General features: G+C 37.4%; 1 protein-coding gene across 1 annotated transcript in view; it reads left to right on the top strand.

The window, feature by feature from the left end:
• The window catches only part of RARS2 (arginyl-tRNA synthetase 2, mitochondrial), a 56,402-nt gene that overhangs the window by 26,083 nt on the left and 13,779 nt on the right, over positions 1 to 16,540 (top strand). The window contains exons 8-11 of the mRNA XM_084890746.1: positions 8,042 to 8,118; positions 13,064 to 13,222; positions 14,173 to 14,279; positions 15,796 to 15,891. Of these exons, the coding sequence (XP_084746872.1) occupies positions 8,042 to 8,118; positions 13,064 to 13,222; positions 14,173 to 14,279; positions 15,796 to 15,891 (439 nt within the window). The remainder of the gene's footprint in view (positions 1 to 8,041; positions 8,119 to 13,063; positions 13,223 to 14,172; positions 14,280 to 15,795; positions 15,892 to 16,540) is intronic.

Below are 16,540 nucleotides of genomic sequence, written 5' to 3'. Positions count from 1 at the left end.
CTCTAAAGGATTACAGTGGTTAATGACCTTCCATTATAACCGTCATTGTTGAAGAGTTTTAATTTTGGTTGTTTCAGCTATCCCCTATTGAAAGTTGGCAGACATGCCTAGGCACAGAGGTTTTGAAAATATATTAGGTGTAATGTTAAATGGAATTGGCCTTTTCCTATTTCTGTTTTTTAGAACACTGTGAATCTTTCCACACCCTGCTTACTCCCAAAACTTTGAATCACAATCATATTTGCTTTTCTTGAAAGTGAATAGAGCTGGTACATATTTAATCATCCTTCTAGTACCTGTCTAAGCTCCAAAGTATTGTATATATAATGTGTCAGTAGCATCCCACTTTCTGCTGAGCCTATGTAGAAAAATGTACCCCAGTCAGCAAAGCCCAGTGGCAGTAGCTCCTTTAGAGCTGAAGCTTGGTAACTGATACAATTGTAGAAACAGATATTTTTTTTAAATACTTAAACTATTATACTTTTTGTTGCTGTTGATCCCAGGCTGCAGATATCCTTTCTTTTTTTTTTTTTTTTTTTTTTTTATTTTATTGATTTTTTTTTTTTTTTTTGCCCCCCACCCTCCCTCCCACACATCCCCTCCCTCCCCAGAGTTTTGTGTCCATTGGTTATACTTATATGCATGTATAAAAGTCCTTCGGTTGATCTATTATCTCCCCCAGATCTTCCTCCCCTCCCCGCTGTAATTTGACAGTCTACTTGTTGATATACTGTCTCTATATCTATCTTTTGGTTCATCAGTTTATAATGCTCTTTGTTATCCACAAATGAGTGAGGTCATGTGGTGTTTCTCTTTCATTGATTGGCTTATTTCACTCAGCATGATGTTCTCCAGTTCCATCCAGTTTGCTGCAAATGATGAGAATTCCTTATTTTTTATGGCCGCATAGTATTCCATTGTGTAGATGTACCAAAGTTTTTGGATCCAATCATCTGCTGACGGACACTTAGGCTGTTTCCAAATTCTGGCTATTGTAGATTGTGCTGCTATGAACATAGGGGTGCATATATCCTTTCTGATTGGTGTTTCTAGTTTCTTGGGATATATTCCTAGGAGTGGGATTACTGGGTCAAATGGGAGTTCCATTTTCAGTTTTTTGAGGAAACTCCACACTGTTCTCCACAGTGGTTGCACCAGTCTGCATTCCCACCAGCAGTGCACGAGGGTTCCTTTTTCTCCGCAACCTCGCCAACACTTGTTGTTTGTTGATTTGTTGATGTTGGCCATTCTGACAGGTGTGAGATGGTACCGCATTGTTGTTTTGATTTGCATCTCTCGGACAATTAGTGACTTTGAGCATGTTTTCATGTGCCTTTTGGCCTTCCTTCTGTCTTCTTTTGAAAATGTTCTATTTAGGTCCATTGCCCATTTTTTAATTGGATTATTTATCTTCCTTTTATTTAGTTGTATAAGCTGTTTGTAGATGTTGGAGATTAAACCTTTATCAGTGGTATCATTTGCAAATATGTTCTCCCCCACTGTGGGCTTTCTTGTTGTTTTGTTGATGGTTTCTTTTGCTGTAAAAAAGCTTTTTATTTTGATGTAGTCCCATTTGTTTATTTTCTCTTTAGCTTCCATTGCCCTAGGGGTAGTATCAGTGAAGAAGTTCTTTAGGCATATGTCTGAGATTTTGCTGCCTGTGGATGCTTCTAGTATTTTTATGGTTTCCCGTCTGATGTTTAAGTCCTGTATCCATTTTGAGTTTATTTTTGTGAATGGTGTAAGTTGGTGATCTAGTTTCATTCTTTTGCATGTGTCTGTCCAATTTTCCCAACACCATTTATTGAAGAAACTGTCTTGACTCCATTGTATATTCGTGCCTCCTTTGTCAAATATTAGTTGAGCATAGTGATTTGGGTTGATATCTGGGTTCTCAATTCGATTCCATTGATCTATATGTCTGTTCTTGTGCCAGTACCAGGCTGTTTTGAGAACAGTGGCTTTGTAATATAGTTTGAAGTCTGGTATTGAGATCCCTCCTACTTTACTCTTCTTTCTCAGGATTGCTGTGGCTATTCGGGGTCTTTTATTGTTCCAAATGAACTTTTGGAGAGTTCTTTCTAGGTCGGTGAAATATGTCGTTGGTATTTTAATGGGGAGTGCATTGAACCTATAGATTGCTTTAGGAAGTATGGACATTTTGATGATGTTGATCCTACCAATCCATGAACATGGTATGTTCTTCCATCTCCTTACATCTTCCTCTATCTCTTTTTTCAGTGTCGTGTAGTTTTCCCCATATAGGTCCTTTACTTCCTTAGTTAAAGTTATTCCTAGGTATCTTAATTTTTTTGGTGCGATGGTAAATGGAATTGCTTTTTTAGTCTCTGTTTCTGCAGTTTCTCTGTTGGTGTATAGAAAAGCCATGGATTTCTTGGCATTAATTTTGTATCCTGCTACATTACCAAATTCATTTATTAAGTCAATTAGTTTTTTAATGGAGTCTTTTGGGTTTTTTATGTACAATATCATGTCATCGGCAAATAAGGATAACTTTACTTCTTCTTTTCCAATTTGGATGCCTTTTATTTCCTCCTCTTGTCTAATTGCAATGGCTAGTACTTCCAGTACTATGTCAAACAGGAGTGGCGAGAGTGGGCATCCCTGTCTTGTTCCTGTTCTTAGAGGGAATGGTTTTAGTTTTTGCCCATTGAGTATAATGTTGGCTGTGGGTTTATCATATATAGCTTTTATTATGTTGAGGTATGATCCTTGTACTCCCACCTTGTTAAGAGTTTTTATCAGAAAAGGGTGTTGGATTTTATCGAATGCTTTTTCTGCATCAATTGATATGACTATATGATTTTTATCTTTCAATTTGTTTATGTGATGTATCACGTTTATTGATTTGCGGATATTGTACCATCCTTGCATTCCTGGAATAAATCCTACTTGGTCGTGGTGTATGATCTTTGTGATGCTCTTCTGGAGTCGATTTGCTAGAATTTTGTTGAGGATTTTAGCATCTATGTTCATGAGGGATATTGGTCTGTAATTCTCTTTCATTGAGTTGTCTTTATCTGGTTTTGGTATTAGGGTGATGCTGGCTTCATAGAAGGAATTTGGAAGTGTTCCTTCCTCTTGGATTTTTTGGAATAGTCTGAGGAGGATAGTTTTTAGTTCTTCCTTGAATGTTTGGTAAAACTCTCCTGTGAAGCCATCTGGCCCTGGGCTTTTGTTTGCTGGAAGCTTTTTGATGACTGTTTCAATTTCTTCCCAAGTCACTGGTTTATTGAGATTTTTAGATTCTTCCTGATTGAGTTTTGGAAGATTATATTTTTCTAGGAATATGTCCATTTCCTCCAGGTTGTTCAGTTTGTTGGAGTAGAGTTGTTCATAGTATTTTGTAACAATCCGTTGTATTTCGGTGGGGTCTGTTGTTATTTCACCTCTTTCATTTCTGATTTTGTTTATTTGGGTCCTCTCTCTTTGTTTCTTGGTTAGTCTGGCTAGAGGTCCATCTATCTTGTTTATCCTTTCAAAGAACCAGCTCTTGGTTTTGTTGATCTTATGTATTGTTTCTTTGGTCTCTATGTCGTTTATCTGTGCTCTGATTTTTGTTATTTCCTTCCTTCTACTTACACTGGGCTTTTCTTGTTGCTCTTTTTCTAACTCTTTGAGTTGTAGAGTTAGATCATTTGTTACACTTTTTTCTAGTTTTTTGCAATAGGCTTGTAAGGATATGAACTTCCCTCTCAAAACTGCTTTTGCTGTGTCCCATAGATTTTGGATTGTTGTGTTTTCATTGTCATTTGTTTCCAGGATGTTTTTAATTTCTTCCTTGATTTCTCTGGTAACCCAGTCCTTGTTTAATAGCATGCTGTTTAGTCTCCATGTGTTTGATTTCTTTGGATTATTTTTATTGTAGTTAATTTCCAGTTTTATGCCATTATGGTCTGAGAAGATGCTTGATATGATTTCTATCTTCTTGAATTTGAAGAGACTTTGCCTATGTCCCAAAATGTGGTCTATCTTTGAGAATGTCCCATGTGCATTTGAGAAGAATGTATATTCTGTGGCTTTGGGGTGGAATGTTCTGAAGATGTCAATTAATCCCATCTGGTCTAGTGAGTCATTTAGGATTGATATTTCTTTGCTGATTTTTGTTTGGATGATTTGTGGAAGGGTGACAGTGGGGTATTAAAATCTCCTACTATGATTGTATTGCTGTTAATCTCTCCCTTAATGTCCTCCAGCAGTTTTTTTATGTATTTGGGTGCTCCCGTATTGGGTGCATATATATTAACCAGGGTTATTTCTTCTTGTTTGATTGCTCCCTTTAGTATTATGAAGTGGCCTTCATTGTCTCTTGTTATGTCCTTCACTCTGAGATCTAATTTGTCAGATATAAGTATTGCTACCCCAGCTTTCTTTTCATTTCCATTTGCCTGGAAAACCTTTTTCCATCCCTTCACCCTCAGTCTGTGTGCATCTCTTTTTCTGAGGTGGGTTTCTTGTAGACAGCAGATGTATGGGTCTTGTTTTCTTATCCAATCTGTTACCCTATGTCTTTTGATTGGAGCATTTAAACCATTTACATTTAATGTTATTAATGATAGGTACTCATTTGATGCCATTTTTATTCTATACCCCTGTGTTCCTTCTTCGCTTCCTATTTATTTATTTTTACAGTAGACCTTTGAGCATTTCTTGCATTGCTGGTCTGGTGGAGATAAATTCCTTTAGTCTTTTTTTGTCTGTGAAGCTCCTGATTTCCCCTTCAATTTTGATTGATAGTCTTGCTGGGTACAGTATTCTTGGATTCAGACCCTTTCTTTGCATGACTTTGTATATTTCATCCCATTCCCTTCTGGCCTGATAAGTTTCTGTTGAAAAATCAGTTGTTAGTCTGATGGGGGTTCCTTTATATGTAACTTTCTGTCTCTCTCTGGCTGCTTTTAAGATTCTAACTTTGTCATTGGTGTTTGCCAATTTAATTATAATATGTCTTGGCGTCGGTCTTCTGGGATCCATTTTGCTTGGGACTCTGCGAGCATCTTGGATTTGTGTGGGTTTTTTCTTCTCTATCTCAGGAAAATTTTCTGTCATTATTTCTTGAAATACATTTTCCATGTCTACCTCGGTTTTCTTTCCTTCCGGAACCCCTATTATTCGAATATTGTTTTGTTTTGCATTGTCCCAAAGCTCCCGTAGGCTCTCCTCCTGCTTTTTAATTTTTTTTTCTAGAAGCTGCTCTGAGTATTTTTTTCCATCTTGTCTTCTAGCTCACTGATGCGATCCTCTGCTTCTTCTAGTCTGCTCTTGATGCTTTCTATTGAGTTCTTCATAGTAGCGATGTCATTTTTCATTTCATCTTGAGTCATCTTCATTTCCTCTTGGGTTTTTTTCATTTCCTCTTGGGTCTTACTCAAATTGTCAAATTTGTCTTCCATTCTTTTTAGCCATCTTAAGATCGTTACTCTGAATTCTTGCTCTGGTAGGTTGCTTGCCTCTATATCGTTTACTTCCTTTTCTGGTGAAGCCTGCTTTTCTTTCATATGCGGGCTGTTTTTTGGTCTCCCCATGATCTATGATGTCTGGTTGTGTAGTTCTCTCTCTCCTGCTTTGATTTAAAGGCACAAAATACAACACAACCAGGTACAACACACAAGGCACTGAATCGAAATGTGTTTGCGATATTAATAACCACCAATAAGGGTGACTAGAACCCAGTTAACAAAAACATACAATCAAACAAAAAGCATAGGCAAATCAATCTTATAAAAGAAAAGCATACAACTTCAGTAAAGTTAACATTCAACATACAACTTCAAAGAGTTAGAGAGTAAGACTGTTTTGTTTTTTTTGTGTTTTTTTTTTGTTTTTAGGACAACTGCGAGGGAGGTGTGAATGGGTTTGGAGCAGGTAGTTGGAAATTAGATATATACAAGTAGGGTGAAATTTTAGGAGGGGGTAGACAGATGGAATGGGGGAAATCTAGAGCAGGAAAGGGTTAAGATAAACAGGGTATCAAAGGAAAAGATTGGAAAGAGGGTGAGGGCATAAAGGTAGGGTTGAGATAGAATAAAGCGTTGGAGAAAGAAGGATAGATAAAGACTGTAGAACAGTAATCCTGAAATTAAAAAAAAAAAAAAAAAAATATATATATATATATATATATATATATATATATATAATCAAATGGAATAAAAATAATAAAAATAAACAAAAGAAAATAAGATGAAAAAGGTAAATTAGTAGTAGTAATAATGTTGATTACATATACAATGTAATAATTATCAAGATAAAATCAAGTGAGGAAAAAGAAAAAAAAATAGTTTCTTGAGTAAACGTTGCAAATAATGAAAACAAAAGTAAAAAACAAAAATTTAAAAATTAAAAAAATAATAATAATAAAATTTTAAAAATTTAATTAAAATTAGCAGTAATGAAGGTCATTCGCTTCCTCTATTGTTATGATCCAGTCCTGATTTTTAGGCAGGTTTTGCTTCGTTTTTATTACACTAGAGTCAATTTGTGAATTAGCCTCTGGGGGCAGTGTTTCTAGGTTGACTTCCCAGACTCTAAAGCCTCTCCAGCTTTTTTTTTTTTTTTTTCCGTCCTCTCTGAAGCTGGAACTATGGAGGGGGGGAGGGGGCAGGTCCGAGCAACTGCAATCTCCCGCAACTCTCCGATATCCCTCCGAGCCGGATCCAAATGTGTTGCTCTTTAGATATCTCCCCTGTTAGGAGCCCCGTCCACTTTCAAGGGTGACAACCGCCCAACAGCGGGGGCTTCTACTTGTAATCACCCCCCCGTCCTCCAGCTTCCGGGAGCGCGCTCTGTGCGCACAGGCTTTTTGTTTTCGCTGCGAGCGCTCTCCACCCTCTCCCCGCGAAATCTGACCTTTTCGCTGAGCAGTGGGGCAATCCTGTGAGGGCAAGTGTTCGCGCCGCTTGGGATCCGCGTTCTGGGGGTCACAGATGCTTGGTGGTTGCTGCGGCTGTGGATATTCAGGCCTCTGACACGATCCTATCTTCCTCTCAAGATGGCGAGGTTTCCCCGTCCAAGCCGGTAGGTAGCTCCGGGCAGGGACACAGCCCGCGTGGGTGCTTCCCTGTGAGGGGCACCTCTGTCAGCAGCCCCCCAGCAGTTTCTTCTGGTGTTCGCTGTCTCCCAGCTTGCCAATAAACACTCACAGCACAAGACCCTCAGTTGCTCTCTCTTTCTGCTTCGGGAGAGGGCTCAGAATCCGCCCATCTATTCTTCCGCCATCTTACCTCCTATCCTCTGCAGATATCCTTTCAAACTGAAATTGTGATCATCTTTTAGCAAAATATTTTAAGAGTATAAATATTCACAGTCCATACTGGGCATTTTCATTGCTGGTTTATAAACTTTAATTACTATTTTTTAAAAATGTTCAAACTTACATTGTCGTTGAATGCTGAACTTCCCACCAAAGATTACCCCCCAAAAAATTATTGTCAAATGGCAAAAATATGGCCAGATAAAAGAATTTTGTTGCTTGGTCACCTTGAATGAGATAAATAACCAGGGGTGTTTTGAGTTTTATCTTTTATTGTTTTTATTAATTATTTGTGTTAGAAGTGATATTATAATATCCAGATAATTCCTACCTTTGTTTATTTCAGTAGCTACAAGTTTAAAAAGAAAGTTTTGAAAACACTTACCATCGGTTTGTTTTCACAAATTTTTGAGTGCCCAGTGTCCAGCATCATGATGTTTTCTCCAGAGTTAGCTGCTCAACAAATGCTTCTTTTATGTTTGCCAGGGAGGTGTTGAGCACTGTTAGTACAAAGATAAGTTACTTTTACCTCTGCCTTTGATGAGCTCATAGTCTTTTGGTTTCTGTGAAGTTAATTTCAATAACTCAATATATTGAATTTGACTTGTGTTGGTTTATGGGGTAGCAGAGGGTGATAGCATGTGTTTTTGCAATATTCTAAGATACATAATTATGAGATTGATCTTTTTGTAGAACTATACCTGTTCTCTGCCATGACTGATCTCTACTCTTCCATTTTATAATGTTTTCATTTATGGATTATTGTGGTAGGTCTTCTGGGAACTGGCTTCCAACTGTTTGGCTATGAAGAAAAGCTCCAGTCCAATCCTTTGCAGCATCTCTTTGAAGTAAGTTGTCAATAAATAGTATTAGAAAATATTTCAACTTTTTTTTTTTTTCAGAGTGTTATACAGCTTGGTAACACATTTTTAATCCCAGAGGTTTTAACAAATGTTCCTTAAAACAAGGAACCACAAAATTAAAAATGTTTTTATTTTACTAGGGAGTTATTTTAATTTTCAAATCCAAGAGTTCTTTTATTACTATTTTAGTTGATTTGGGACACTAATTCTCTAGACATCAAATCTTCTTAGAATAAACACATAGGATAAAAATTTAATAATACAAAGAGAAATTTCTGAATTTTTGTCAGTTATATACTGCAGCTTTTTTATTTTTTAAATATATTTTTATTGATTTCAGAAAGCAAGGGAGAGGGAGGGATAGATAGAAACATCGATGCTGAGAAAGAATCATTGATCATCTGCCTCCTGCAAACCCCACACTGGAGATTGAGTTCACAACCCGGGCATATGCCCTGACTAGCAATCCAACTGTGACCTCCTGGTTCATAGGTTGATGCTCAACCACTGAACCACGCCAGCCAGACACTGGAGCTTTGTTCATGGTAGAAACTATAATTTATTTATAAGTACCGCGCGCTAACCGATTGCACCACTGGAGCCCCGAAACTATAATTTATTTAGACTTAAAAAACATGAGATTATACTCCTTTTGCTCTTCTTTTGGTGTGGAAGAAGGTGTGTTTTTCTCTAACTTTATATGACCTTTTTTCATTTCTTTCAGCTCCTTTTCTTTTTTCTTTCTTTTTTTTTTCTTTTTTAATATATTTTATTGATTTTGTACAGAGAGGAAGGGAGAGAGATAGAGAGTTAGAAACATCGATGAGAGAGAGTCATCGATCAGCTGCCTCTTGCACACCCCCCACTGGGGATATGCCTGCAACCAAGGTACATGCCCTTGACCGGAATCGAACCCAGGATCTTTCAGTCGTCAAGCCGACGCTCTATCCATTGAGCCAAACCGGTTTCGGCATCAGCTCTTTTTCTTGACTCTTGTCCAATGTGAACTCCTTTCTATTCTTCATTTAGTCCTCTCATTTCTCTGTCATCAGTCCATCCTGGAGTTCATTAATAAAACTCTTCCTATCTAATTAATCTCCAAGGAAGTGTTTCCTTTCATTGTCTCAGTTGTTATCTCTGCTATTTCTGAGCCTCACAAGAAGAAATACAAATATACCATCAGCCATAAATATTTTAGTAAAATCTGTTCTCAAATTCAATAGAAACATAAACATGTGTTTCTTTCTATGTAGTTTAATACAGCTTCCTGTCTTTTGAGACTCATAGAAAGGAGATCATGGGTCTATGTTAGAGGTGACTAATTAATAGATCCACAAAAGGAAGAAACGGGCAAGAGTGTTCCTATGAATAACTAAAAACTCAAGGAACAATGGCTTTGCTTTCATTAAGTGTTCTTTTGTCTTATAGGGGAGCATTATTTATGGACAAAAGAGTGCAAGTCAAATACATCCACCTTGCTGTTGATAGTAGAAGATAGAAATCCATTAGAACACCCACCTGCTCTCTTTCTCCTTCCTTTGCAGCACAGAGAAAATGAAGAGCCTAAAGTAAAACTATGATTATTTGCAGATGACATGATATTATACATAGAAAACACTAATAATCCATAAAAAAAAAACCTCCTAGATTCAATAAATGAATTCAGCAACGTAGCAGAATACAAAATTATAGCATTGATGGCATTTTTATGCACCAATAATGAACTCTCAGAGAGAAAATGAAAAAAATAACCCCACAATCTCATTTGCAATTGCAGTGCCGTGCTGGTGGCGTAGCGGTGAGCACAGCTGTCTCCCACTTACTGTTACAACACAAAAATTATGATACTTAGAACAAAGCACTTTTGATGTTTCTCTTGAAATTATTGTGTTTTCTTTGATTACAAAATCCATATTATTAACCAGTACACCTGGTAAGCCTACATAATGCCTTGCAGGCACACAGCTCTACGTGCGTGATGAGCTTCCAGCCTCTGTGTTAGGGATGCCGTGAACCTTTTTCTCTGAGTGCCTCTTGTCACCCCAGGGTCTGCTCAGTTTCTGCTATTCCATATCCCATCTTCAATGTAAACAATTCTTCCCACTCTCTGGGAAGTCTCTTTGCTTCACCATTGCTCTTATTTTGAGGAAGGGAGAAGAAGAAATAGAAATACCAATGATGAGAAAATCATTGATTGGCCACTCCTGCATGCCCCCACTGAGGATTAAGCTACCAACCCTAGCACAGGCCCTGACGAGAAATTGAACTGTGACCTCCTGGTTCACAGTTCGACACTCAGCCACTGAGCCACACTGGCGGGCAGAAAGGGTTTTTATGTTTTGTTTTAATTGTTTCTATTTTAAAATTTAAGGAAGGAAAAATATTTTGATTAAGTTTTTAAAAAATATATTCTTACTGTAGTTTGAATGCTTATTAGGTTTTTAAATGTTTGGCTATTTGAGTTTAGAGTCCTAGATTTTAAAAGAATAAAATATTTCCTCTTTTGAAAATGAGGGTATTTTGTGTATGTTTGCTTATTAATTGTGTTTGTATGTTTGAGAGATTGATTTTGAATCATAAACTATATATATGTCTTTACTCCTATAGGCTGGACAAGAGGCATATTTCATTATATTGCACTTTGCTTTATTACTCTTCATAGTTGTAGGCAATCTTGAGGTATGCCTGTATTAAGCAGTTGTCATTGTAGATAGGTCATTCAAGAGTCAAGAAGTTTGCAATTTACTGTCTTACATTGACTCTCTCAGTTGCCTATACTTTACCAAAGTCATGTTTTCTAACTGAATAATATTTGGACTTATTCATAGGACCATATGGAAATTAATTTTTTATGATATGTGTGTCAGATCTCCCAGGTTTGGTGATTCACTAGGAGGACTCACAGGACTCAGCATATAATTGTACTCATAGCAATTATTTATTAGAGCAAAAGCATGCAAAGCAAAATCTGCGAAGGGAAAAGGGCCCGGGGAGAAGTCCGGAGGAAACCAGGCCCAAGCTTCCCAGGGTCCTTTCCTAGTAGGGTCACACAGGATGCACTTAATTCCTTCTGCAACCAGTTGTGACAGTGCATGTGTGAAATAATGTCTACCAGGGGAACTCATTAGATGTTCTGTGTCCAGCGTTTCTTTTGGAAGATCATGTAGGTACCCTCTAGGTAGCGTGCACTAAAACTTCAAACTCCCAGAGGAAAGCAGGTGTTTAGCATAAACTGTAGTGTTTGTACAAACAGTTTAGGCACAGTGAGACACTTTATCAGCGAGGCTGGTGAGAGCATTCCCCAAATCCACGGTCCTAGATGTCCGTCAGGGGCTAACCTTGCAAACAGGACATTTTAAGGATTTCAGTCTCAGACCTGCTATATTAACTCTTTTCTACACAACATACTTTAAAGAGGAAAACTATATTAAGGTAGTTTTTACTTTTAGTTAGGTATGTATTCATTCAATTCTGTGATTCTAGTAAATAACACAAGCCATCTATGAAAGATAAGATATTTTTACCTTGAGACAGATGTTTAATGCACTGTTCCTTATGGTGGTAGTATCTCTTGGGAATAAGCCACATTGTGGTTCTCCCAAAGTATTCTCCAGCAATCAAAGCATTTTTTTATGTAAATACTGCTGGCATGGTATTTTGATGATATTACTGTCAGAGTTTAGAGGCCTCGTTTTTTGTTTTTTTGTGTGTGTGTTTTTTTTTTGGTACTTAGTCAATTTTTATTACTTTCATGCTACTTTAATAGTTTTCTGGGGGGGAAATTATGGGGATAGGTAACTTATTCCTGTTTCTCTCTGGAAGTGAGTTACAACTTGTAAATAAAATCTTTATTGTTTGTATGTATAACTTCAAAACTACTTGAGCTATAATGTCAATACTTAACCTTGCATTTTGGAGACTGGAAAATAATAAACTGTGTTCTGAACACAGAATCCTAGAACTGCCAGTCCTTAACAAGCTTTCCAACTTCAGTCCTATCATTGGGTGGTACAGAGCTGAACCAGCCAAGGCAGATGGTATAAAAGCACTCCAGCGGTGAGGGCTCTACACAGTTCTCAGGAGCCCACATTGGAGTATAATAAGCTAAGCTAACTGTCCAAAAAGTCTTCCTGGGTCACCTATTTTACTGGTCTTTTGTGCATTTAGAGCACAATTAAAAAATAATTTCATAACTGCTAAATCATCCTTTGGCCTTTTCTTTGCCAGATTGAGCCAAGTTGTAGCAATAACAATTTGACTTTAAAAAATAAAAAAAATAAGCCGAAACTGGTTTGGCTCAGTGGTAGAGCGTCAGTCTGCGGACTGAAGGGTCCCAGGTTCGATTCCGGTCAGGGGCATGTACGTTGGTTGTGGGCACATCCCCAGTAGGGGGTGTGCAAGAGGCAGCTGGTCCATGTTTCTCTCTCCTCGACGTTTCTGGCTCTCTATCTCTCTTCCTTCCTCTCTGTAAAAAAAATCAATAAAATATATTTTAAAAAATAATAAATAATTAATTAATTAATTTAAAAAACAAAAAACAAGACATGCTATTCTAGTCTAAGCCAGGCTTTCTTAATGTAAGGGTCTATGAACTTGGATGGGAAGAAAAATTTACACATTTTCACTAAACTCTATCAGAAAGTTAGCATTTTCTTTTATTACTATATCTTAAATAAAAAAAAATATTTGGATAACTATTTCATTGTAATTGTTTCCTTTATAAATGTATGTGTTTTACTTTATGCATTTAGAGAAGAGGTCCATAGGGTTCACTAAAGGCTCATGACAAAAAAAAAAGAAAAGGTTACACTCTGTGATGAGGGCGGTTGGATAACCTTTAAATGAAAATTTTTAGAATTGTGTTTTATTTCTTCTTTTCCTTATTAAAGATAACTGTGAATAGTAATATATATTGCTGTTGTGCTTTTAGGTTTATGTACAAGTTAATAAAGAAGCAGCGGAAGACAAAAGTGTAGCCAAATCAGCACATGAATTCTTCCAGCGATTGGAACTAGGTGACATGCAAGCACTTGCACTATGGCAAAAATTTCGGGACTTGAGCGTAGAAGAGTACATCCGGATTTACAAGGTACCTGTCCACTCTCCTGCTTTCTTGAGATGTGATGCAGCTCTTGACTGGTACCACCAGGCAGCAACATTTCTTCCTAAGGTCATGTTTTAAGAATAGATTTGTCATTGAGTTGGGATTTAGGACTCAAATTTTGTTCTTTGGACTGAAAGTTAGAGCTATGAAATAATCTTACAGCCTAGGAACTGAACTTAACATTATGATACTTCATTTCAGGGAGGATTTTCTTTTCTCTATCATTCCTCCACTTTCTTTCCCACCATTTTTCTTAACGATGGGTATAAATTTGTTCATTTAATTAACATTTAGGGCATGGGAAAAATACAACAGTGAATAAAAAAGATAAATTTTCTCATGGACTTTACATTCTAGCATTGAGACAGTGCATTAAACAAAGGCAGTGCGAATTAAATAAGAGCACGTAGTCTGTTAGATGGTAATGTGGAGGAAAATTAAGCAGGGAAGAAGAGTTCAGGCATGGGTGGACTGAAGAGAGTTTCTGTAAAGAAGCCCATGTGGGTGGAGTAAGTAAACAAGATGCAAACTGTAGGAGGAGAGATTGAAGAGGTTATAGGGTGGGACGTGATGTGGGATGTTTTCCAGGGCTGTCCACTCTGGTTTCGTGAGGTGATGGAAATTTCCTGTATCTTTGCTATCCAGTATGGCAGCCACTAGCCTTGTGTGGCTACAGTGTGAGTAATGTCATTGAGAAACTAAACGTTTAATTGTATTTCATGGGAATTTCAACAGCCTCCTGTGCCTAAAACTACCATATTGGACAGGATGGTACTGTTGGGAGGACTTGACTGGTGGAAGAGCCTTTAGAAGGTTAGAGCAGAGGAGTGACTTGTTCTGTGTGCCAGACTGTAGGGCATCCTATTTTGTCTTAGGGTAAGGTGAAGGACATTTAAGTAACTCTTTTTTGTTTGTGTGTTTCTGAACCCTTTTAGCGTCTAGGAGTACATTTTGATGAATACTCAGGAGAATCATTTTATCGTGAAAAATCTCAAGAAGTCTTAAAGTTGCTGGACAGTAAAGGACTCCTGCAGAAAACAATGTATGATCAGGCTACTATTCTTTAGTAAGGTTATTTGTGCTTTTTTTGAAATTGGTGTTGATATATTCACTCAGTAAGGACAACAGAATGTGCTTTGCAGCCCTTTCTGTCACTTTTTTAATAGTGCTTTTACTATTCAAAGTATTTTTATACATGCTGTCTTTTGCTACCATAACATAATTCTGGTAAGGTTGGGAGAAAGGATATTATCTGCTGCTTGCACATGAGCAAACAAGAACAGAAGGTACACATGACCTGCCTAAAGTCACAATGGCTGATAATAGTATAACTGTAAAAAAGCTATAGAATTCATATCTTCTTACTTAACCCTATCCTCTTCAATAAAAGACTTAAGGCAGCTCATGAAAATAGATATAATACAACAAGCTTTTGAAAGAGTAAAACCAGGAAGAAATCAGGAAGTGGGAGCAGAAAATAATATAAAGTCAAGGTGATATTAGTACGTCATGTAACACACACTGGGATTCTGTTTCCTGGCTTAAGGTAGATTTCTAATTTAGCTTTGAGCTTCCTGTCAACCAAAAAGAAAAATAGTACCAGTCATAGGAGCTCAGATATCTGTAATGTAAAAGCAAACCATTTGCTTAGAAGTGCCGCTTTTCATAGAACCAAAGAGCTATTTCTTTTTTCATCTTTATAAAGAAGACATGGAATCTGTGTTTAATAAAATCCTCAGCAATGTCATTAAGGAAAATTTTTAGATTCTAATTTTTGTTCAGGCAGGAAAGACAATAACAAAATCCCAAGGTTTTATTACTCAAGGGTACTTTATGGCATCTCAAAGCTAGTCCAATATCTAATGTTATAATAACTGGAATTAGAGAAAAAATGTTTTATAGTTAAACTATATTTGTAATCTCATTTTTTTTAAGGTATGTTTATGACATAATCGAAGTACCTTATCCGGAGTTACAAAATAACTAAATATAAATTGCACTAGAGGCCCGGTGCATAAAATTCACGCCCTCGGGCGGGGTGGGAGGATCCCTCAGCCCGGATTGCGAGTGAGCATAAGCCAGGCCGAGGGACCCCACTGGTGTATAACGCGGGCCAAGGAAGGACGTGGGAGGTTGGCCAGCTGGGGAGGACCGCAGGAGGACTCCAGGGCGTGTCTGGCCTATCTTGCTCAGTCCCAATCGGCCAGACCCCCCGCAGCAAGCTAACCTACCAGTCAGAGCATCTGCCCCCTGGTTGTCAGTGCATGTCATAGCAAGTGGTTGAGGGGCCTTAGCCTATTACACTTTGATTGGTTAAATGGCTGACCGGATGACCAGACACTTAGCATATTAGGCTTTTATTACATTGGATTATACCCACTCGTAATAGATTCATGGTCAGATGACATCTTATTTTTCTTTATTGTTGGTTATACCACTTATTGCTACCAAGTAATAAAAATAGCTTCTTGTTTGACAAAGAAAATGTTATAGATATTATACTTTTAAAGGTCTTAATTTTTGTTATGTTGCTTCAAGTTACCTTTCTGCATTTCTAGGAAAGGAACAGCTGTAGTGGATCTTTCTGGGAATGGTGACCCCTCCTCAATTTGTACTGTGATGCGTAGTGATGGGACATCTCTCTATGCAACCAGGTTTGTGTCTTATGTGAAGATCAGCATTAGAATTAGAATGTGTATATGACTTCATGTTATTTGTTCTAGAGTTACTGCTAAGACAATTATGTTATCCTCAAAACTATTACCAAAGGCTAGTTTCTAAATCTCTTGTTCTCATCACTAAAAATATACTTTTTGGGTTTCTGTTTAGTGCTAGTTTTATTGCCTCGAAAGGTTAAAAGTCATCAGAAAAGTGACTGAAAATTACTTACAATTTGTCAAATAAATATCATAGAATTCCACATTATTCTACCAACTATAAAATTGAGATTCCTCGTAATCAACTATAAATATTTTACAATTGCATAGTGGGAGGGAATGTATGCTAAAAGGTGGCTGTATGAGCTCATTGGTGTCCTCACAATCAGTTCTTATTCTGATTGTGGTAAAACAGGCCATGTCACTTAACATTTTTTTCTTCTGTCTCCATGGCTGACTCCTGTGCTACAAGGAGTCTCTGTTAATAAGATCTTGGATTGTCAAACACACTTATTTCTGAGATAAAGCTAATAGGAAGGAAAAGACAGGAAAATAAAAAAGCCACACAAGTACATGTGGCCATACTCAAGCACTGCTGGCAAAAGGCTCTAGTATCTCCTGGGCTAGTTTTATATTATATCACAAA

This window comes from Pipistrellus hanaki (assembly GCF_964339955.1).
Source record: "Pipistrellus hanaki genome assembly, chromosome: 7".
In the NCBI taxonomy this organism is placed as follows: Eukaryota; Metazoa; Chordata; class Mammalia; order Chiroptera; family Vespertilionidae; genus Pipistrellus; species Pipistrellus hanaki.
Note: the sequence above shows the minus strand (reverse complement) of the source record. Positions and strands in the feature narration are given on the sequence as shown.